Genomic DNA, 24,790 nt, shown 5'->3' with positions numbered 1-24,790 from the left:
CGTAAAATAAGAGAAACATCTGGCATTGACTTTTAGAGGCCTTGTCTGACCATGGGCAGGAATTTTAAGTCTGTGTGTCCAAAAAAAGAAAAACAAAGAGCAGTAGCAGTAAACACACCCAACTATAACAAATCTTACTCCTCTGAAGGAGCCTGAGAATCAACAACAGCAGTGTAGAGACAGGAAAGTAGGAAAAGGCAGTAGATAAGTTGTAAGATGCTATCTGTGTTAAGTCTGGAGGACTAGATATGCAATCTGCTCCCTTCAGCTGAAGAGACTAAATTGCATATTTATCAGGAGAAAAATTCATTTCATGCATCAGTTGATTTAGCAATTAATTCTTATTCCAAAATTAACCTGCAGAAGAATTACTGTACAGAAGTAGAGCACACGGCACATAATGGTGTTCCTGAGATGAATCTACTTCAAATGCTTTTTATAACCAGGCAAACTACTACACTGGATAGTAGGTAAAAAGACATTGTTCATAAAGAACATATTTGGCTTTACAATGTGGTCAGTCTAGTGTATTAGGCTCCACAAACAGTGTTTTGACGGTACATGTCAACATGTCATAAATTTTTTATCTTACCAACAGCCTAAATGGCTGCATGATAGGGGTTTATTTTTTATTATGCTTGTACAGTTTAATACATATCCTAAAATTATTGACTTGAGTATGTCGAAACCAAAGATTTGGGATGTTCACAGCGGGCAGTGGGACAAATTTAGCTTCATATTGTTTGGATCGCAATTACAAAAACAGGCTTTCTGTATGTCTCGTATTACAGAGCCAGTGGTATACTGTTTGTCTTTATGGGACACTTTTTGTGCCACTGTTTACTATCCAAACACTTTGACACTTCCTGGGTAATTTTGCCCACTAAACATTTTCCTCTGTAGTTCTCCCCTCCCTTCCCCACTCCCCTGCCCTCTTTCAAGATTATGCCCTGTCTCATTTGGAAAGTGCGATGCCCCAGAAGATGAAGTAAAAGACTCTCAACTCTCTTACTGTACATCAAAGTATTTCATACATTATACGCTTACTGGAGGCTTTAGGAACAAACCAAGTGATATATATGTACAGGATAATGTATCAGGCAAATGCACATGTCCTAAGTTTGTGTGTGTGTGTTTATTTATACATGTGTCAAAAAAGAGGTGTGTGCATGTTACCTAATAGCACACATAAACGTAAGTTTTGTTCACCTCACACACAATACTACAACCCAAATTCCTACAAGACCTTCATAACAATCGTTTATCAGAGCTAAAAAGAAAACCAAAGTGAGAGAAAGACCACTGTGACAGATGGGCAGAAATGAGAGGGGGAGATTATTAACCATCACTAGGTAGCTTGACTCTTACAGTTATCTAAAAAACATAAAACCCAAGCATGAATGGCTTTAAATACTCATGACCAAAAGTGAATAAGGTAAAGCAATCCATCCTGTCCAGACATTGAGAAGAATAAGAAACTGATGCAAGAAGAACACCACTAACCTTCAAAGTCTGAAATGATCCCCTCCAAATGTGCATTAACAGTGGAATCAGACATTTTGTGGGTGAATATGAAAGCTTGGTATTCTGTTTCCCAGCAAGGCAATCTCTCACAGATGCACTCCGGTCTCTTGCCTCCAAACAAATCCCAAATTAGGAGGCAAAGGGGGGAGGGGGAGCTAAGTGATTGCTGCTGTCTACAGATCCAAGCCTCCTAACTTTCTTAAAGGACAAACTTCTTCTTCTACTTTTTCTGCTTCATCCAGTACACTGAATGCTGTCGACTTCAGAATGAGCCAGCAGTGACAACCCCCACCCACTCTCTTTCGCTTGCTTTCACTCTCTCCCTTTTTCCCTTGCTCCTCCCTAGTTTACAGTCTGAAATGGGTTCTTCTCGCGAATGTTCCCGCTTTTTCCCCCTCAGTCAGAATTCAGTATGTCCACCTTAGACATATTAACACAAATATAAATACATACCAACATGTACACATACAGTACTCGAGGGATTTATACAGTGGAGGGGTTGAGAAGTTGAGCTCGCAGACCTCCATAAATCTCCAGCACTGGAACTATGAGGTCTGAGCCTGCCTTCACCTCTAGCTAACTCAGAAACTTATAAGGCATAAGGCAAACCACCGTTCCTGGTTGAAGTTAATGCTAAACTCCACCTAACTCACAAACTTTTATACCTAATACAAGGCAACTTTTGTAGATTAATTCACTGCTAAATATGAGAAAACGTTTTACTTTTAGCAACAGACATTGATTCATATCACTAGTGTGTTAGAGGAGTGTTTGTGAGGGTTGTTTTTGCCCTATATGGCTGTTTTCAGTTATCAGTAAGAAGCATCCACCTAATTCACATACACCAATTAGCCATAACATTACAATGCCAAACATCATGCCTAAACTTATATAGGCAGGGCAAGTATACCTCAGAGCAAGACTTCTTGATGTGTGCTATGGTGTTTGGCAGCAGATCCTTTGGGTGCCGTGGATTGTGGGGTTGGGCCTCTGTGGATCGGACATGTTTGTTTAGTTTATCCCTTGATAAGAAAGTGATCTTGGGAATTTGGAGACCGGGTTGGGAACCTTGGGCTCTTTGCCTGCTGGGCCTGATGTGTGACGTACTGTGGTTGTTTTGGTGCCTTCCTGTCATGGCCAGCAGGGACTTTTTTCAGCTACTTGTGCTGCATTGGCTTTTCTTATTAATCAGACTGGACGTTGCTCACCTTTGGTCCCCACAGGCATGGTTGAGCCTTGGGTGTCTATGATCCTGTCACCAATTTGCTGGTATATAATTGATAATCAGTGTTAACGTGTGCAGTGTTAATGTTATGGCTGATTGATGTACACAATCCACAACCAGTTTTACCAGTAAGAACTGAGGATTAAATAATTTCAACATCTTTAAAACCATGACTTACCCTAAGCTTTGTCATCTGTATGAGGCATTGATTTTGGGAAATGTACTTATTGCATTAACAGTTTTTTTAAATGCTCAAATCTGATTGTCAAAATTATAATTGCATGTTATAATTAACATGTGGAATAAGACAGACAGCATTTCCTTAAGTGTGTTACGCTGCCCTGTTATCTATCACATGCCACATGATGTAGGAAAGAAAGCATGTGCTAACTTTCATCTTGCACATTACAGGAACTGATCTGGGAATTATTATAACATCCCTCGTACACTCCTGACCTCACTCCATGCCATTTCCACATGTTTTTTACTGTCATAGTCATGTTCAGTTATTCCGTGCAATTAACAATCCCGGTTTGACTTAAAGGACCCTCGGACATTTGAACATATACAGCATATATAGTGCATCTCAAAAAATATAAATATCATGGAAAAGTTAGTTTTTTCCAAATTTTATTTAAAACTACAGTAGGATCTTATGAAATATATTTTACATTAATTACACAAAAGTAAAATATTATAAGTTAAATTAATCCAAAATGAATAAAATAAAATAAGCTCATAAAAAGTGCAGTATCTCAGAATTTTAGAATATTTAATTCCAAGTTTGAGCAAATTATGATTCATATGATTATGATTTTTTAAATGAAATATATTCGATGCACAGTATGTACAGTATTGAGTTACATTTCATTACCTTACAGTTGACAATAATGGCAATAAAGGCAAGATCAGGTAGCTGACTGTCTTTGATTTCTACCCATTCCATTCTATTCAATCGTATTTTTACAGCCATTAAATAAAATCTTTCTCCGAACCTGTCTTCTTCTGAACAGCTGATCATGACACCCCTGGATTTCACTGAATTAAACTGTTAGATAATACTGACAGTGTAAATGCTACCTCTGGCACATCAGCATTTAAGTGTGTGATTATAAACTCTAAATGGGCAGCAAAATACTTTCTTCTGCTCTTCCATCCAACAGATTGCAATAATAATAATAATAATAATAATAATAAAAAAAAATAATAATATTAATTCACACAGTGGTATGTAATGTATTACACACCAGAAACTGCCTCTAACTCGAATGGAAACGGAAGAAGTTGGAGACTCCGGTGCACACCTGAGGAACAGGATGAGTTACATTTACATTTACATTTAGGCATTTGGCAGACGCTCTTATCCAGAGCGACTTACAAAAAGTGCTTTAATGTTTACAACATTGGATACATACTTACACTGGGTTAACTAGGTTAATAACTAAGTACCATTAGTCCAACACAACTGAGTTTTTTTTTTGTTTTTTTTTTGTTTTTTTTCGGGGGGAGGGGGGTTAGAGTCTCTGGTTTATGAAACAGATGTCTCACAGGTCTCCATGTAGTGGTTTCATTGAACTGTACCAGCAAAAAAACAAACAAAAAAAAAACAGTCTAAGCATCATCAGTCTATAAACGGTGCCAATAAAAGAAAGAATTTACGACAATTAAGTCAAGGAACACTAGACAGAGGAAGACTGGAAAAAGTTCTATGGGCAGACAGATCTAAGTTTGAGTTGTTTAGTACACAAAAAAGAACATTTGCAATGCACTGTAAAAAAAGAGTGAAAGAAGGAGTGCTCGATGTGATTTGTCAAGCATGGAAGAGAAAATGTGATGGTATGGGAGTACTTGGTTGGAAGACTTTGCAATGCCATGGCCATAGCCTATAAATGGTGCTTCATTTGAGCCAATTTTCTTCTACAACAGTACAATGGCTGAAACCACAGCTCCAAACTATGCAAAAACTATTTAGAGAAGAAACAGTCTATTATATGCTGGTATTTTATCTGTAATGGACTGGTCTGCACAGTCATCAGATCTTAACCCTTTTGATCTGTTGTGGGAGCAACATAAATGAGAATCACCAGGGATAATCCCATAATTATCTGTTCTGATGATGGCGCAAGTGCCGATCTAATGTGTATTGCAATTCTTTAAGGTATCAAGAATTTATTATTAAATATCCCAATCTGATTTGTAACATAATTTTCAGATCATATTTACAATTCTAAACCAGCTGAATAGTTTACCTACCCCCTGTAGAATTATAGAGGATTTGCAGCCTTTTACCACCTCAAATGCAAACATATAGAAAAAAAATTAATAAATAAAGATTTTGGATTCTGTGTGGCGATACTGTACATGAACTGCCACACAAGTGTATCACGATATGTAACAAAATTGAAATTTTCCCCATAATTTTAATAAAGCTTAAATGTATGGTTCATAAAAATGCTCATGAATGTAAATTACTGTATGCTGATATCTGGGTGACCCTTACTGTAACTTTTAACCAGTTTTGAACTTTTTTGTTTAACTAGTGCTGAAGACTGGTATAAATTAGACTTAGGTTTCATCTGTGAAACCCTTTTATGGCATACAACTGTGTCAGCTGAGTGGAGAATAATGGACAGAGATGGACAGTGGCTGAAAAAATAAAGTGCTCTTTCATTTATAAAAGTACAGGAATGTGAGTGAGGGCAGGGGAAATGTGGTCTCATGGGATAATCACTGGAAAAGAGGGTGAGAAGCAGCAGAGTTGTGAGCCTTTTAAGTTGTGAGCCTTTTAAATCAGTAAGTTAAGCCATGCTTGGATCAGCTAAATTCTTACGGCATGCAGGAGAAAATCTGTCAGCAGCAGTTCGCAATTGTCTATACTGTGTGAAAAGAAAATATTAACGAAAAAGATGCATCAAGCATACGTAACTGTTCTGTAATTGCATCTTGACACCTTAAACATGACAAAATGTCATGCGATTTATGCACTTGTTCATGTACTCGAGTACTTAAGTTTTAAGTAAAGAAACACTTTAGCATGTCTTATGGAACACAGTCCAGTATACACCTTAGTAAACACTGACAGGCTGAAAAAGAAAACACTAACACTAAATTAATATTTTGCTGTAACACATTTAGTTTTGATGACCTCGTGCATTCACTATTCTGTTGTACTTGTTTGAAAACCTTATGCAACTTTATCACTACATTTTTTTTTTATTGAGATTTGCATTACTTTCAGGTCAAGATCTTGTATTTTTGCATTTACTGTACAACCAATCTGAACTAATCTGGTGGTGTAGTGGTTAGCACTGTTGCCTTGCACCTCCAGGTTCCGGGTTCGATTCCCGTCTCTGTGTGCATGGACTCCCCGTGTTTGGTGGTTTTCCTCCGGGTACTCCGGTTTCCTTTTACACAACTAGGGTCACAGGGGTCTGAAGCCTATCACAGGGGACTTAGGGCATGAGGCAGGGTACACGGGTACCCCGGTTTCCTTTCACACCACTTGTACTGTACCACTCACTTAATCATCATCTATATCGCTTTATCCTGTATTTAGGATACAGGATCCTGCAGATTGGGCTAACTGGCAATTCCAAATTGTCTGTAGTGTGTGAGTGAGTGTACAGTATGTGTGTGTGCCCTGCGATAGATTGGCACCCTGTCCAGCGTGCACCCTGCCTCATAGATGATGAGTAAGTGAGTGGTACAGTCCAAGTGGTGTCCATTCCCCACAAAAATGCAGCCCTCTTTGTTATAAACTACTGTACATGAGTATGTGCGATAATACAGCTGGGCTGCGTTCAATAACAAGAGTGCTCGCGAAAATACAGCACTCCATTAGACTTTTCAACTTTCTTACACTTGTGAACATTTCTCTAGCCATTTGTACTATCACGTGTGCTCCTGTGCTCATGATACACATACCGACAAGCAGTTGCTGGAGTGGAAAAAAAAAACAGAAGAGATTAATTTTGCAGTTTGTAATTTTGGTAGTATTTTCTAATTGGTGTTAGTTTTCTTTTCATGATTTCTGTTTTTTTATGTTCTATATAGCTTTTGAAACTCACTCAGTGCTGTGCCACCAAGCAGGCATGAAAAGTTTACCTAGTGACATTATGGAAAGGGTAAAATTTGGCTGCTAAAAATGATTGGATTTTAATAATCCTAAAGGATTATTTTTATCTGGAGCCCTGCCATGTTTGTCTGGGTAGGGCACATGTTTAACTGGTCATCTGACAGCAATAATGCAGTCTGTACATTTTGACTGTGTGTGTGTGTGTAGGTGTGTGTGTGTGTGTGTGTGTGTGTGTGTGTGTGTGTGTGTGTGTGTGTGTGTGTGTGAACCAAAACAGGGAAAAACACCTAAAGAATAATAGGAAGTGAGTGTGTGAAAAAGCACACAAGGTTGCGAGCCAAGAAAGCATTTAAGTGAGAACAGATTCTCTGTGCTGAACAACTCTGACACGTACAACTAGGGACACACACAGTGTATTCCTCTCCAGTCAAGCTCATGATTTACTTCCTAGTTGCTCTCTTGATGTTTTCCAAGACATCTTGGACAATGCCACTGTATGCATTGTGGCAACAGTTTGGGGAAGGCCCTATTCTATTCCAAAATGACTGTGCCCCTGTGCACAAAGCAAGGACTATAAAGACATGGTCTGATGACTGGCCCACACAGAACCCTGACCTTAAACTCATTGAGCACCTTTGGGATGAACTGGAAAAACTATTTTGTCCATAAAGGGTAGCAGCAGATCATTTAAGTACTGTAAGATGTTTGTCATATTCCCCAAACCATTCCTCAACAATTTGGCTATGCGGCAGTGTGCATTATCTTTTGGTGAAGGATGCTACTTTTATTAGGGAATACCTTTTCCATGAAGGGGTATACTTTGTCTCCAAGAATTCTCCCATAGTTGGTATATGTTATAGTAAGAGCCACATGAAAGCCAGCATGAAATGTCTCCCTAGCAGAACATTCCCCAAAGCATTACACTGCCTCCCACGGCTTGCCTTCTTCCTGGTATACCATTAATTGCCCAGGCAAGAGAGGCATACACCCAGCTGCTCACATGATGCAAAAGAAAACATGATTCATCTGAACAGGGCACTTTATTCCACTGCTCCATGGCTCATTGTAGGTGCTTTCAGCAGGGGACAGGAGGCATCACAGGCACTCTGAACAGTTTGCTGCTACTGTATGTAACCCCATTTGCAGCCACCTGTGATGCATTATGTCTTCTGACACCAGCCCATTAGAGCCAACAATTCTGACGGAATTAGGCAGACAGGATAGTCTTGAACGCAGCCATTTGTACAATCACGTGTGCTCCTGTACTCTCATGCTTCGTCCATAGTGATTGTACTTGGATACACATACCAACAAGCAAGAAAAAGTTGGAAGTAAGTGAGTCTTTGTTCCCTCAATGAGCCTTGGTTGTCCATGTTGCAGATTTACCAGTTGACCTTCAATGGACCATTTTTGTTAGGTCCTAACATTACATACAGTACCGGTAACGACCAATAAGACATAAAGTTTAGGGAACGCTCTGACTCAGTCATCTATCAAAATTAGGCCCCCCTCTAAGTCGCTAAGATATTATGCTTGCTTATTTTTTAGTTTACTTGGTACCTAATGTAACCCCTTGTAACAAGACCCCTCAAGTGCAATATGAGCAGGCTTTCAGACAAATTGTGCCCTATGTTCACATATATTATGTCTTTATTATGCCAATGTACATACACTAGTGTACATACACTTTTGTATGTATACAAAATTGTATACAGACATTGCCTTACTGTGTTTTGACCTTGTTTATTGTACAGTGGAGCCTCTGATTACGAGTAACGTGGTTTACGAGTGTTCCGCAAGACGAGCAAAGATTTTTAATCAATTTTGACTTAAAAAAACGAGCATTTTCTTGGTTTACGAGCACCGAGTATCATGTTTCACGCATGCACTTCTTGTTTTGACGCCGAGTGTCACATGATCACAACTGAGCCAACAGTTATTCTCTCTTTTGCGCTGCGGAATCGTCTCCCCTGCTGGGTCTTAGTGCTCGTCTTTCTTACTGGTAAAATCAACATCCGTGCACACGTGTACTGTTTATTATAACACTGTGATCTCCTGTGTGTGTGTAAAACATATTTTATTTTGTGTTCGGAAGCGCATCAATACATTAGTTAAAAATATGTGTGTGTGTGTGTGTGTGTGTGTGTGTGTGCACACGCGAGCATAATTTGACACTGTGCCGGCTGTGTGTGTGTGTGTGTGTGTGAAGCCCCCATTCACAAACACACACACGTGCACAGAAATAAGGGGAGAGACACACACTCTGCTCTCCGAAAAAATACTGCTCTGTCTGATCTTTTCAGAGGTAAGGTGCTGGTTCATTTGTTTGTTTGTTTGACTTTACAGCAGTGATTCTGTTAGTTTGCGCTCACACGAGTGTCATTAGCGATGTTTATTGCTAATCTTTAGATAGAACGGTGTAGCGGGAGAAAGACGTTGATTTATGACCGCTGTTTACGAAAGTGTAGTCCAGTGCGGGAGATGCATTGTGGGTAATGCAGTCCGGTGTGTATAAACGCGAATTCTGAGATGTAAACTAGGATATAGAGCCTGAGTTTTGTTCTTCAGTAGTTTTTTTTTGTTAGATTTAAGTGCAGAATCCACCCGAAAGTTTGTACTATACAGTGACAATGCTATACTATAATGCTATACTATACCTGACAATGCAGAAAATAAAAGAACGGGGGCGTCGACCAGTTTGTCCATCTCATCATTACACGAGCATGAATTAACGGGCTGTTATGAGGCGCCGTATAGGGCTTAAATCAAACTTTACTCACGCACACACATATGAAACACTTGCATACACATATATGAAACACTCACACATACATATATACTACTAACTGCTCAAACAACTACATATGAAACACTTGCATACACATATATGAAACACTCACACATACATATATACTACTAACTGCTCAAACAACTACATATGAAATGCGCGCGCACATACATACATACTTTCCGCGCACACACATACATACTTTCCGCGCACATACATACATACTTTTCACGCACACACATACATACTTTCCGCGCACATACATACATACTTTCCGCGCACATACATACATACATACTTTCCGCGCATATACATACACACTTTCCGCGCACACGCACGCACACACACACATACATACTTTCTGTGCACGCGCACAAAGCCAACTGTAGCGGTGTAGGGAACGAGTGAACAACTGATCTTTAGTTTAGCGGAAAAGGGAATGGATAATTTCCTATAAGTCATTACATATCGCTGGAGTGTGAAAAAATTTTACTCGAAAATGAATTTATATTTTTATTATAATTATTATCGAGGCGAGGACATCATATAAATAGGACACAATAATTTACATTTTGATTTAATAAAGAAACCATTCGTATTATATAGGCTAGTAATCTGTAAAAATAAATAAATAAATAATACGTTTTATATTTTTTTATGGTATCAGTTTTTGTTTCAATAAATAATCTATATTTAATGTCCGTAGCGTGAAATTTCCACAGCAGCAGGTATCCGAGGTGCTTGTGTTACCATGGTAACGCAAGGAGGAAGTGACGTTGCATGGTGTTCTGAATGGTGGAATTTTGTAGAGTGAAGTTCCCTTTTCAGACATTTCCTGCGCAGGGAGTAGGGTGTAGGGAGTAGTCATTTCAATGTATATGAACTTCATTCTCCCTGATTAGTAGTAGCGTTTCTTAAATAGACCGTTAATGGACAGTTTAGAAGACAACGAGTGATTTATTTATCACCACAAAAGTGGGTGATATGGGGGGTCGGAACAATGTTTGTCCCGTGGGATTCCGATGAGTTATTGTTCATATTAGCGAAGGCGAGGAAACACATTTCACAAAACAGTATTTCTTTCTGTTGTAGGATCCGACATATTAGCCACAGATTCCGTGCTTCAATTTTCTTTTTGCAAATCATCACCTGCGTTTTCTGCCGCTGAAATATTCAGACATTATGTGGATAGTTCTGAATACGCCATGTGATTGAGCAGTGATGATACAAACCAGTACTACCATTCAGGGAGAATGAAGCGACAAGTCCGTCTACACTGAAATGCCTTCCTTTTACACTGAAATGCCTTCCGGTTACACTGAAATGCCTTCCTTTTACACTGAAATGCCTTCCGGTTACACTGAGAATCTCATAGGTGAATGTGCGAGAAGAGTTTGTATGTGTGTGCGCGGAAAGTATGTATGTGTGTGCGCGGAAAGTATGTATGTGTGTGCGCGGAAAGTATGTATGTATGTGCGTGAAAAGTATGTATGTATGTGCGTGAAAAGTATGTATGTATGTGCGCGGAAAGTATGTATGTATGTGTGCGGAAAGTATGTATGTGTGTGCGTGAAAAGTATGTATGTATGTGCGCGCGCATTTCATATGTAGTTGTTTGAGCAGTTAGTAGTATATATGTATGTGTGAGTGTTTCATATATGTGTATGCAAGTGTTTCATATGTGTGTGCATGAGTAAAGTTTGATTTAAGCCCTATACGGCGCCTCATAGGCTGTTACGCTGTCGCGAGCAACATAAAAAAAGCGGAGAAGCTTTAATAATTTAGAGGAGAACAGCAGTCTTTCCGTTAGTGTGTATGAGTGTGTTTAAACGAGAGGAGAAAGTTTTAATGTGTAAGATGAGGAGGGGGAGACAGGAGTGGCTGAAAGCAAGAGTCTCCACTTACTCTAGCCTCACACAAACATACACACACACATATACAGCCCCTGCATGCACAAAGGGAAACACTTATCTGCCGGGATTAATTTTTTACTTTTTTAAAAGGTAAAGTGCAGGTTAATTTGTTTCATTTTTACTTAATATTTTGCATTAATTATTTTTATGTATTTATTTCTTATATATTTATTTCGAGGTTCCACTGTACTGTGTTTTATGTTGACTGCCTCCTGATAGAAGGGAGGAAATTAATGTATAGAAGGCAAGCGCCTTTACAAGAGCTATGTACCAAGAGTTATCCCAAGTTCAAGTCAAATTATCCCAGCTGCATCACAGTCTGGAACTAACTAGCTGATGGTGCAGTTTATCATGCAACAGGCCCAGTGCCAAGCCACACCACTCACTACACCACCCCCGCCTATGCCCCCTTTTCCACCACAGAACCCTCTGTCCCTGGCCACTGCTATGCTTGTGGCCTGTCCCGAAAAGTACTAAGGAGATCTGGTTAATACCAGAACTTTATGCTGCAGTGTCCAATGTACTTCACCAAACATGTAGCATTTACTGAACAGGATAAGATCACTCAGTTTTTTAAGGACTACTGATTTTAAGAGCTCTAACCTAAAAACATTTTTCTATTTAGAATAGAATCAATTTGGTAAATAAAAGATAAAAGGACATAAGACAGCATCCTGTCTGAATCCTATTTAACAGAGGGCACAATTTGGGACATAATATAGGTAAATCAACAATTTACCAGAAACACATATTCCTAAGCACTGCTATAAAGGGTATGAATTTGTACCACAGCACCTTTGAGACTGATTGATCACTTGGGCCAACAACAAAGCTAATGAGGAAGTTGGTAATTTCCTGAAAACTTATTGTGCAGAAAACCAGGAGGACTGGGCCCAATTCCCTCCCTGTACAGAATACTCGCTTTCCTATCTAATGATCTAGCTGAATACATGAATCGTTCATTGTTCAGATTTTTTTATTATAAAACAAAATAAAATGCTTTTTTCTTTCTTTTATTAATTTCCTAAACCAAAATAAAAACATGGATACCAGCTTGTTTTTCAGTTTCTGATTTTGTGATTAAATAAAAAATGGAAAAAATAAATGTTTTGGAAAGTTTTTGTTGTTCCCTTTTTTGGTGTGCTGCATATTGTTCAATTTTATTTTAATTATTATTTTATTTTTTCATGCGAAGAACATGGAAATATTAATGCTATTTAAAGATATGAAATGTGCAACCCTAAAAGTGGGGTTAATCAGCTGCACTGGGCTTAAGCGTTAACAGTCCGAAAAGTAAAGAATGAGCTGCTCTGAGCCCTACACATGCATAACAACTTTATACAAAATGATAATCTTAACTAATTAGTAAATAGTAGATTAGTAGACCTGGTACACAAGTGGTGCAATGAATTTCCTCTAGATATCTGAATAGCTCAGCCACTGGCAGGCTTCAAACAACTTACATTTTCCTTATGTACTTGGACTAACAATAAAAAGACTTCTAAACAGTGTTTAGACTGATGGTCAGTAACCTATTGAACCATTATAATGATGTATTCTTTGACAGAGACCTCAAAGCACTTATGTATGTATGGTACACACTATAAGGCCAACTGCCAAAATGCCATGAAAGTAAATGTAAATATTTTAAATGCTATATAATGTATACTGCAACACTTACATACACATGCATGTACACCATCTTATGTTAAGTTGTACAACAAGACCTGTCTAAGAACTGTTGTGGATCCTGGTAATTACAGAAACTTTCCAAGCACTTCTGTAATAAATGTCACCATATACTGTGTACAGTCGTGGCCAAAAGTTGAGAATTACATAAATATTGGAAATTGGAAAAGTTGCTGCTTAAGTTTTTATAATAGCAATTTGCATATACTCCAGAATGTTATGAAGAGGGATCAGATGTATTGCATAGTCCTTCTTTGCCATGAAAATGAACTTAAATCCCAAAAAAACCTTTCCATTGCATTTCATTGCTGTCATTAAAGGACCTGCTGAGATCATTTCAGTAATCGTCTTCTTAACTCAGGTGAGAATGTGGACGAGCACAAGGCTGGAGATCATTATGTCAGCTGATTGGATTAGAATGGCAGACTTGGCATGTTAAAAGGAGGGTGATGCTTGAAATCATTGTTCTTCCATTGTTAACCATGGTGACCTGCAAAGAAACGTGTGCAGCCATCATTGCGTTGCATAAAAATGGCTTCACAGGCAAGGATATTGTAGTGATTGTACTGAGATTGCACCTAAATCAACAGTTTATAGGATCATCAAGAACTTTAAGAAAAGAGGTTCAATTCTTGTTAAGAAGGCTTCAGGGCATCCAAGAAAGTCCAGTAAGCGCCAGGATCGTCTCCTAAAGAGGATTGAGCTGCGGGATCGGAGTGCCACCAGTGCAGAGCTTGCTCAGGAATGGCAACAGGCAGGTGTGAGCGCATCTGCACGCACAGTGAGGCGAAGACTTTTGGAAGATGGCCTGGTGTCAAGAAGGGAAGCAAAGAAGCCACTTCTCTCCAAAAAAACATCAGGGACAGATTGATCTTCTGCAGAAAGTATGGCGAATGGACTGCTGGGGACTGGGGCAAGTTCATATTCTCAGATGAAGCTTTTTTCCGATTGTTTGGGGCACCTGGAAAAAGGCTTGTCCAGAGAAGAAAAGATGAGCACCACCATCAGTCCTGTGTCATGCCAACAGTAAAGCATCCTAAAACCATTCATGTGTGGGGTTGCTTCTCATCCAAGGGAGTGGGCTCACTCACAATTTTGCCCAAAAACACAGCCATGAATAAAGAATGGTACCAAAACACCCTCCAACAGCAACTTCTTCCAACAATCCAACAACAGTTTGGTGAAGAACAATGCATTTTTCAGCACGATGGAGCACCGTGCCATAAGGCAAAAGTGATAACTAAGTGGCTCGGGGACCAAAACGTTGAAATTTTGGGTCCATGGCCTGGAAACTCCCCAGATCTTAATCCCATTGAGAACTTGTGGACAATCATCAAAAGGCGGGGGGACAAACAAAAACCCACTAATTCTGACAAACTCCAAGAAGTGATTATGAAAGAATGGGTTGCTATCAGTCAGAATTTGGCCCAGAAGTTGATTGAGAGCATGCCCAGTCGAATTGCAGAGGTCCTGAAAAAGAAGGGCCAACACTGCAAATACTGACTCTTTGCATAAACGTCATGTAATTGTCAGTAAAAGCCTTTAAAACGTATAAAGTGCTTGTAATTATATTTCAGTACATCACGGAAACAACTGAAACAAAAATCTAAAAGCAGTTTAGCAGCAAACTTTGTGAAAACTATTTTTTTTGTGACATGAAATACCTGAATTTCCCCCCCTGTTTAAGGATTTATGTCAAATTAACATGCTGCACACAGCATCAGACATAAACAAAGTAATACATGACTTCTTTAACTGACTATATACTTTATATACTGTACATATATTGGCTTTAAATGAATCACCTTACAGTACATTCACATTTGTTTATTAAACAAAAACCGACTGTACAGTTTACTGTGAAAAATAAAATATAGATCACTCACCAGAGTTAGCCCAGAGTTGTCTACAAAAGAGAAATTATATGGGATTATGGTATATTTTAATTTAGTACTATTAATCCTAGGTTTTACACCTAATACGCTCTATTGGATGACTAGTCAAGTTACATATAAAAAGCTGCATCCAAACTTGCTGCTATGAAAAAAACTTTCTGCCTGAGGTCTGCATTTTAAAACCCAACATTGCCACCTTGTGCAGCTCTAATGAAAGTAATATGCAGCAAGCAGCCAAAAAGCATGACACTGAATTAGTGGGTGAACATAGGCCTTCTGCGGGCCAGATGAGATGAAAAGACTATGATTAATTTAAGAGTAAAAAAAAATTAGAGAGGAAACAGATGCAACACACAAGTAAAAAAAAATAAGTCTTTTTTCTTTAAAAAAAAAAGAATAAATTTAGGTCTATTTTAAAGCAAGTTTAACTTGAGAGCTACAATTTGGTTGGGCATTAGGCTATCTATCTTTACCTGTTGCCATTTTTCCAGGTCAGAAATGAAAGCAAGCTTCCAAGTGGTACAGCAGAAAAGTGCAGACTATACGCTTAAATCCTGAGGATAACAGATGTCTTGTGACCAGAGGTCCAAGATAGCAAAACTGGCTGTGCTCCCACTTACTCCTTTCAATCTTACCAGAAGTGTGGTGTCTATGAACTCGTGTATGCAGAACACTTTTGTCCGCGTGAGTTGCCCTTTGACACTGCTTCAAAAAAAAATCCAGTGGCAGGGTCGCTTGTCTCAGAAGGAGGCACATAAAACACCCTTAACCTCCCTGGTTGTTACAGTACTTGTGTGATAGGTGAGAAAATTGCTAGTGCATACAAAGTTTTGTGCATACGCCTTATTGATATCACTACAGTACAAATTGGCAACAACAACAAACTACTAACAAAATACGAGGGACGTTCAGGTCATAACAGGACTTGTGATGAAATTTCCTGTGAATGATGGCATAAAACATACTGATGTTTACAGAAGACTTCAAGCACAGTATGGTGTTGAGACTCTTAAAGTAGCTGCAGTAAAACACCCAAATGGTGCAAATGTTTTCAAAAAGACCATACATCCATGAATGACAATCACGCGCCAGATCCTTGAAAATCGATAGATATCTTGTTACCAGCTTGCAGAAGAAACACTTTTGTCTCTGGGAACTGTATACACAATCATTCATAAACATCAGTTGCACATTACAGGAACTACAGGAGTTATTGCCACATCCCCTGTACAGTGCTGACCCCATTTACACATGTTTGGACCATTGAAGGAGTTCCTGGGAGGCCAGCGTTTCAGACTACTAAGCTGTGGCCATTAAAGCTGAATCAGCCAGTCTACGTGACATTATCAACTAAAAAAAAAATTTTTAATAAGACTAAACAAATACTAAATTTATGTGTATTACTGTTAAAAAGTTAAGAAGTTGCCTAATAATAAAAGCAGTCCTAGAGACATACACATGAGTAAACTCACAAAATAGATCAAAAAGACACTAAACTAATGTAAATTGTCTGAGCTAGCCTTCATTTTCTAAATTCTATTATTTATTTTATTTACTTACTGTACGGATCAAATTTTTCTTAGACATTCACTGATAATAATGGAAAATGCAGTTATTCTAACTTGACCAGAAACAATAGTCATACGTATATTTGTGTCATACCCAATGCAGAGTTGCATGACAATTCCAGGAAGTAGGGCTATGACTATAAAAGGTATAGTTAAGTTTATCATTAAGCAGAAAACAAACAAAGTGGATCCATATGTGACTGGGAAATGCCCTTGCCCTTAGTACTAAGTGCAGAAGTTGCAACTATGAACTGTGCTACTTTTATCAGCTCATATGTTTGTCACTATTAGCCAACCTGCCATCTTTTAAACTCTTTACACACTTGCTTATTTTCTATAAACTGATTTTTCTTATTTTCCTTTCTAGAGCACAATCCGGAGAGACAAATAAGGTGAGTGTGTGTGTGTGTGTGTGTGTGTGTGTGTGTGAGTGTGTGTGTGTGTTAGAGAGAGAGAAAGAGAGAGAGAATCAGTGTAGTGTATAACCAGGCACTGGTTACACGAGCACTAAAATCAGGCAGGGGAAGTCACTGTACTTTGCACTATAGTTTTAACAGAATTACTGTGCCGTGGTTGGTCGGCCCACTTTGAAACAATCCTAACTCCTCACTCAAAGAGACTGCAATCAATGATGACGTTGTTGCACTGACACATACAGTCTGAAAGCATTTTAGCACATGCACACACACACACACAGTATGGGTTACAGTACTGTATGCACACACACTTTATGGGTTACTATTATGGCATGGCTGTGCTCCTGTGAAAGATATCTATGGAAAAAACAGCCGTTCCAGTGAACATAGCACAAACCCACAAAAGTAAAACCACCAGGGACAAAAGTTGTATGAAGGCTTTTCTTAACTTTGTACCGCGTTTAACGAGACAACAATCTGGCAGCCTCATATATAGAGCTTAACAATTACCATTACCGTTTATGATCCATTTAAAACAGCATAACTATGATCTAGCAGTCTAGTCTGTAACAATACTAAACATACCAAAAGACAAAAAAAGTGTGTCCAACAGTTAACCTGTATGAGGCACAATAGGTTCCTTTTGCCCAGTAAAAAGAAACACTGACAGTTGCTTATGTCTTACCTGCAATTTTGTCTCCCTCCATATCCAGACACACACCCTGGAGAGCTACATATATCCTCTGCTTTTCTCCGCTAGTCTTTCCTGGGCTTTCCTTCTCTTTCCCACAATAGCACTGCTGCCTCACTCACTCATGGTCTGTCTCATTGACTCGTGGTCTCCCTCCCTCTCTCTCTCTCTCTCCCTCTCTCTCTCTCTCTTTCTCTCTCTCTCTGTGTCTCGTTCTCCCTCTAACTGTCTCTTTCCTTTCTCCCAGTTTAATGTATTCCTTGTGCTGTGACAATGAGTGTATCCAGGATTACAGCATACCCATGTGCTCATCATATGGAGCTTTCATTGCTTTTTTTTTTTTTAGTTCGCTAAGTTATAGGCCCTCTCTCGCTCCCTCTCCCTGTTTCTCTTTACTGTGACACTGAGGCAGCATTGTATCTAAGATGGAAATTTTAGGTCATGTGATTTGAGCTCCTCTTCTGAAAATATCCCTCTTCTCAGTGGTATGAGGAATCCTGGAGCGACATTTGATTTTGGCCACACCACACTCCATGCTCTGTGCGTATATGTAAAAAATAAACCAGAAATCGCTACCCTTACACCAACTCCAAGCAGACGTATAATTAAATATTACCCTGGGCTAGATGGAAATATTACTATAAAAATTGTGCTTAATCCACATGACATTTTAGTGCATTGCTCAACCAGGGTAAGGAAAGAATTTGGAGCTGACTGGAGTGCGGAGGCTGTGTCTTTGTTCAGACTCTAAGACACTTTGACTTGTTCACCACAACTGGGGGTCAAGGGCTATTTAACTAGCACACAAATGGAAAAGAGGCCCAAATCCACCCAAGGGTAAAGACACACTTGTGTTTGCATGTAAGGTCAAACCACACCCTGAATGTTGCAATATAATCCTCTCCTCAACATAGCCCTAAGAGTGCATGCCACAGATCTGACCATGTTATATATGGAATCATGTACATATTATTAATAATTATTTAGAATTTTGGAACAAAGCTTTACAAAACCTCATGATGTCATAATGTTTTAACTACTGGAAAAACCATTCATTTAAATATGTCTTTTCTGCATTTTTAAAACTCACAATTTTAAAGAAAGCGCTTTAAAGCGTGTGACAATATGTACAAAACAGGTTGTTTGAGCTGTAAAGTATACAGGTGAAATTTTGAAAAATTTAAATATCGTGCAAAAGTTCATTTATTTCAGTAATGCAACTTAAATGGTGAAACTAATACATGAAACAGACTCATTACATGCAAAGCAAGATAGTTCAAGTCGTGATTTGTCATAATTAAGATGATTATGGGTAACAGCTCATGAAAACCCCAAATCCACAATCTCAGAAAAATTGAATATTCTGAAAAGGTTTAACATTCCAGGCTCAAACTGTCTCACTCTAATCAGCTAATTAAGCCATAACACCTGCAAAGGGTTCCTGAGCATTTAAATGGTCTCTCAGTCTGGTTCAGTAGGAAGCAGAATCATGGGAAAGACTGCTGACCTGACAGTTGTGCATCATCAAAGGTAATTGCAAAAGAAGTCGGATGTTCTCAAAGTGCTGTATCAAAGCACATTAATGTAAAGTTATGTGGAAGAAAAAGGTGCACAAGCAGCAGGGATGACCGCAGCCTGGAGAGGATTGTCAGGCCATTCAAAAGTGTTGGGGACTTTTACAAGGAGTGGACTAAGGCTGGAGTCAGTGCATCAAGAGCCACCACACACAGATGGATACTGGACATGGGCTTCAAATGTCATATTTCTCTTGTCAAGCCGCTTCTGAACAACAAACAAAGTTAGAAGCGTCTTACCTGGGCTAAAGAAAAAAAAATACCAGTCTGTTGCTCAGGAGTCCAAAGTCCTCTTTTCTGATGAGAGCAACTTTTGCATCTCATTTGGAAACAAAGGACCCTGAGTCCGGAGGAAGAATGGAGAGACACACACTGCAAGACTGCAAGGGTCAACGCAGTCATTTACCAGGAGATTTTGGAGCACTTCATGCTTCCTACCGCAGACAAGCTTTATGGGGATGCGGACTTCATTTTCCAGTAGGACTTGGCACCTGCCCACACTGCCAAAAGCACCAAAACCAAGTTCAATGACTGTGGGATTACTGTGCTTGATTGGCCAGCAAACTTGCCTGACCTGAACCCCATAGAAAATCTATGGGGCATTGCCAAGAAAAAAATGAGAAACATGAGACCGAACAATGCAGAACAGCTGAAGGCCGCTATTAAAGCATCCTGGTCTTCTATAACACCTCACCAGTGCCACAGGCTGATAGCTTCCATGCCACGCCGCATTGAGGCAGTAATTGCTGCAAATAGGGCCCAAACCAAGTTCTGAGTACGTATGCATACCTATACTTTTCAGAGGTCTGATATTTTCTATGTACAATCCTTGTTTTATTGAGTGCATGTAATATTTAAATTTTCTGAAATTGTGGATTTGGGGTTTTCATGAGCTGTATGCCATAATCATCTCAATTATGACAAATCACGGCTTGAACTAGCTTGCTTTGCATTTAATGAACTTTTTGCACGTAATACAACTTCTTTACAAGTTGCATTACTGAAATAAACGAACTTTTGCAAGATATTCTTATTTTTGGAGTTTTACTTGTAGTTTTTTATATGATTCTTTATTATTATAATTATTTCTTTAATAATTTTTTGACTGTACTAGTTGTATTAGGTTAAATGCTTGTATACATACGAGGAGTGTTGATGTCAAACCTGGGACATTTGATTGTGCAGAAAACCAGAACACAGTTATGAGAGTAAGAACTACATTTGTTTTCTCTATATAATCCTCTGCTACACTAATGCACTTATCCCAGCATCTTACTATGAGATAACAGCAAGGTAGAACGTTTTCTCAGCACACTGGAGCCATAATCAGACTTTATGCTTCACATCTAAAACACTGGCCTCCCAGGAACTCCTTTAATGGCCCGGACGCGAGGTTTGGAGCGAGATCAGAACTGTCAGGATGTAGTAATAATTCCCAGCCGAGTTGCTGTAAAAAGCAAGTGGTTCTCATGAATTATTCAGTGTACACTTCCCATAGACAGACGCGTCTCTTCCTCAATTCTGTGACATTGAAGGATCAGGCGCTCCACTCGCTGAATGTTTTTCTGCCATTTCTTTGCATTTAATTTAAATAGTTTGAATACCCTTAACACACATCAGTAATACAGACTCCCAGCTTACTCTCCTTTTCCAAGCCACTCTTCTGAAGCCAAATTCAGTCCAGTACCTAAAGATTCCTCCCCTGCGTTTGAGGTTCGTTGCACACAGGAAGTTTTAATCTGCCCAACCTTCAGTCATACTGTAGTATGTGCATGTAGTGCTCCAGTTCTGGAGCTTGTGTGTTTTATTCCCAATGCTATCTAAAACATTCATGGTATTGGAATAATTAAAGTTTTGACACTGGAGCTTTTAGAAGAGTTATAATGCATTAACACTTATCTTTGCCTCAGAGTCAGGGACCGAGGCAGGCCAAATCCAGGAGCTCTCTTTCGTACTTTCTGGCCAGCCCTCCTATCTGTGGACCCACAAGTCCCTAAATCTCTCAGACCATTTCTTGCTGCTCTTAGAAAATGCAGGAAAGAAAAAACCCCTGCATGCATTAGTGGGTGTTATGTTTTGTCAGGGATACGTGGAGGATGTGCCATCCAACGCATTCACAGCATTTATATGTATGCTAATACTGTAATTTACTGTCTGTGCACCTGAATTCTAGATATATTCTCCCAGACACTTTGAAAAGACTAATTCAAATATATCTGAAGCTGAAATACCTCACTGAAAAAGTAAGACTTAGTGGTGAGGCATCACCACAGTTATTTTCTCTTTCTCTCTCCCTCTTTCTGTTCCATGGAAAGGAAATGCCTTTTTGGTTGCTAGCAGACACAGACAGAATGACCTCATCAGACATACGTACACCACGGCTAGGCTTGAATGAATGGATAAATAGGCACAGTGAATCACAGCTATGTGGATCATAACTTAGCTTTGATAAAATAATTATCCTTTAATTATGTATTATGTATTATGTGTAATTATCATACCATGTGATACTATTGTTATGTTTATAACAAGCTTAAATTATAGCTTGATTTTTTTGTAGTTTTTTTTATTGCTGATAATGTAAGTACAGTCTGGACTGGATTGGACTATTTAATAATTCAGAAAGATATCTAAGGAGAGTGCTTCTGGACACATCATATCCATATCATACTCACAGGATTAAATAGAGTGTTATTAAGTGTTTCAGCATTTACAGTACTTACCAGTCCCTGTGGCCCCAGTAGAATCTGCTCTCTCTAGCCTCCTCTGCCTGCCACTGTTGGACCTGGCTGGTGGGCCTATAAATAAATAAAATCTGTTAATGCAATTTTCTTCCTATATCTGAATTGAAGAAAACTGGATAGCAGTAAGGATAGCATACTGTACAGCATGAGCAAGGTAAACATAATACAATATAGCAATGTCTTGGAAGCATTTCTTTTTCTTGTGTAGGTAAGTTCTGTATCGTGTGATTGAATAACACTGCACGAGAGGTCATGTTAACTCCTCCTGTTTATAGTGTACATAAAGAGATAAGAGTTTGTGCAAGCAACAGCGTGTAGTATGGGATGTGACTGCACAAGCCAGGGCTGTCACTGGCCCAGGTCCAAATACGGGCCTCAACACAGCCAGGGTGACGCACGTGGAACCTCGCTGAGAGATTTTTTTATTTATTTTGCCTAGATTTGACATGCTAAAAAATTTTATTGTTTATTTTAAGCAAGTTATATATTTTCTGCCAGTAGGCTTAAGATGCACAAAAACATGCATACTGTGCCACCATAACTTCCATGTAAAGTACTCGGGTACTGTATATCCTATTATCTTCTAAATCTGAGTATGTCATTACTTTTAAAAACCACATGATGGCACAACATGCAAATTAAAGTTGAATTAATCACAGTTTCAGGAGGTGAAGATGCAGGTACAGGCTCAACTTCATAGCAGGCTCAACCCCACACAAGCAGAAACAGAGACTAGGCTAAGAACTGAGATTAAGCCACATGCTATAGCCAACACACGATGTGCAAAATAAAGATGATTCCAAAACCTGAAAATAAACAAATGAGGAAACAGGTCATCGACCTCTGCCAAAGGAAGCAGGGCTGTTCAGATCCAGGCCATACACTCCTAATCAACTCCCAAAAATGTTAATAATCGTTCATACCACATCATGGGGAAACCTGCTTAGGCAGTTTGATGAATTTAGTGAAGGTCTACCAAATTGGTTGTCTTCAGACTATGAGAATTTTGACCGGCAGCCATGCTGGGATGGTGACATGAAATATCATGAACTAAAGACAACCCTTTTCCCAAGGTTTCTAATCTGCCAGATTCTCTCATTGAAATCTACAGGAGGGATTTGACACTGTCATGTGGAGTCAAAATATTTATGTCCAAGACCATATTGAACATAACATTTATATTCTTGGCATTCTTTGTTCTCTTAGTTAACTTGCTGCATCCTTGTATAGGTCTTGAATTCAGTCTTCCATTCTGTCTCAAAATGATGCATGATAAGGATGCAGGTGTGGGTTACATTTTAATACACCACATTATACCATGGAACAGGGGCTTAGCTAGGAAGTGAGTTTAGACTAAAAATTAAGGCTGAAACACAGGAGTGACAACAACAAATTCAAGAAATACATGACCCCAACGCCTAGAACCAAATACACCAATCAATCAAAAACCAAACACAAACCGAGAAACTGGCATGTGATTCATGGTAGTACATGGGAGCCGTCGGCCTCACCTCCATGGTGCTTTCTTACATAAAGACTGTAATGTCTATTTTTTCAAAAAATATTATCCATATACAGCAAATAGACAGGGGTTTGAGGGTGAGGCATGGCATAAATTAATTAAAACAAATCAGACAGCTATAGATCTGACAGTAATTCACACACACACACACACACACACACATACAAACACATACAGTGAAACATTGGATTACGAGCATGATTCGTTCCGGAAGTAGGCTCGCATTTAAAAACACTCGTAAACAACACAAATTTTCCCATAAGAAATAATAGAAACTCAATTTATTAGTTTCACAGCCCCAAAAAAAATAACTATATAAAAATATTTCATACAAATATAAAACAAATTAACCAGCACTTTACCTTAAAAAGTTTAAATAAATCCAGACAGATAAGTGTTTCCATTTGTGTATGTGTGTGTGTCTGTTTTATCGGAAAAATAAACAAGAAATATCTCTAATGACACTCAATTGAGTGACACACTAATGGAATCACTGTTGAAAATTTACCTGCAACTAAACTTAAAAAAAAAAAAAACGCGACAGAGCAGTGTTTCTGTGTGGAGCAAAGAGTAAGAGTATGTGTGTGTGTCTGTGTGTGTCTTTAAAGGTGAAAGTAGGGGAGGTCTGTGTGTGTGTATATGTGGGGCACGGTGTCCACGGTGGCAGGGAAGACGATTACCCACAATTTCGCAGCCCAAGAGAGAGAAAAAACGTTGGCCCAGTTGTGATCACATGACGCCCGGCGTCAAAACAAGAAGTGCATGCGAGATACATGATAGTCGGTACTTGTAAACCAAGACTTCAAAAATTTAAAGTCAAAATGTATTAAAAATCTTTGCTCGTCTTGCGGAACACTCGCAAACTGTGTTACTCGCAATCCAAGGTTTCAGTATATATACACTATTGTTCAAAAGTTTTAGAACACTTTCTAACTCCATGATGGTTCCTGATTTTTATTCCTTTCTACATTGTAAATGAATTCTGAAGGCGTCCAAAAAATGCATTAATCTCCCGAGAGCCAGTTTCATTATGGTGCTTGACGGATTTTGCAAATGCACTTGACAATACTGTTCTTGCAAGAACTAATACAGAAAGGCTGACCCCTGTGTCTTAAAATAACAACTAACTGTTATTTTTCTTGTTGTTACGTAATTACCTAATCCCA

General features: G+C 38.9%; 1 protein-coding gene across 3 annotated transcripts in view; it reads right to left on the bottom strand.

The window, feature by feature from the left end:
* septin9a (septin 9a) overlaps positions 1-24,790 on the bottom strand; it is a 100,581-nt gene that overhangs the window by 69,955 nt on the left and 5,836 nt on the right. Inside the window, exon 2 of one of the 3 annotated variants that reach the window (XM_053514386.1) lies at positions 22,082-22,156. In XM_053514386.1, the coding sequence (XP_053370361.1) occupies positions 22,082-22,156 (75 nt within the window). Of the gene's footprint in view, positions 1-1,503; positions 1,769-17,778; positions 17,888-22,081; positions 22,157-24,790 lie in introns of those variants that run through there. The other 2 variants (XM_053514388.1, XM_053514387.1) reach the window with 2 other exon arrangements.

This window comes from Clarias gariepinus, chromosome 16, assembly GCF_024256425.1.
Source record: "Clarias gariepinus isolate MV-2021 ecotype Netherlands chromosome 16, CGAR_prim_01v2, whole genome shotgun sequence".
Taxonomy (NCBI): domain Eukaryota; kingdom Metazoa; phylum Chordata; class Actinopteri; order Siluriformes; family Clariidae; genus Clarias; species Clarias gariepinus.
The sequence above is the reverse complement of the archived record's forward strand: the minus strand, read 5'-3'. Positions and strand labels throughout refer to the sequence as shown.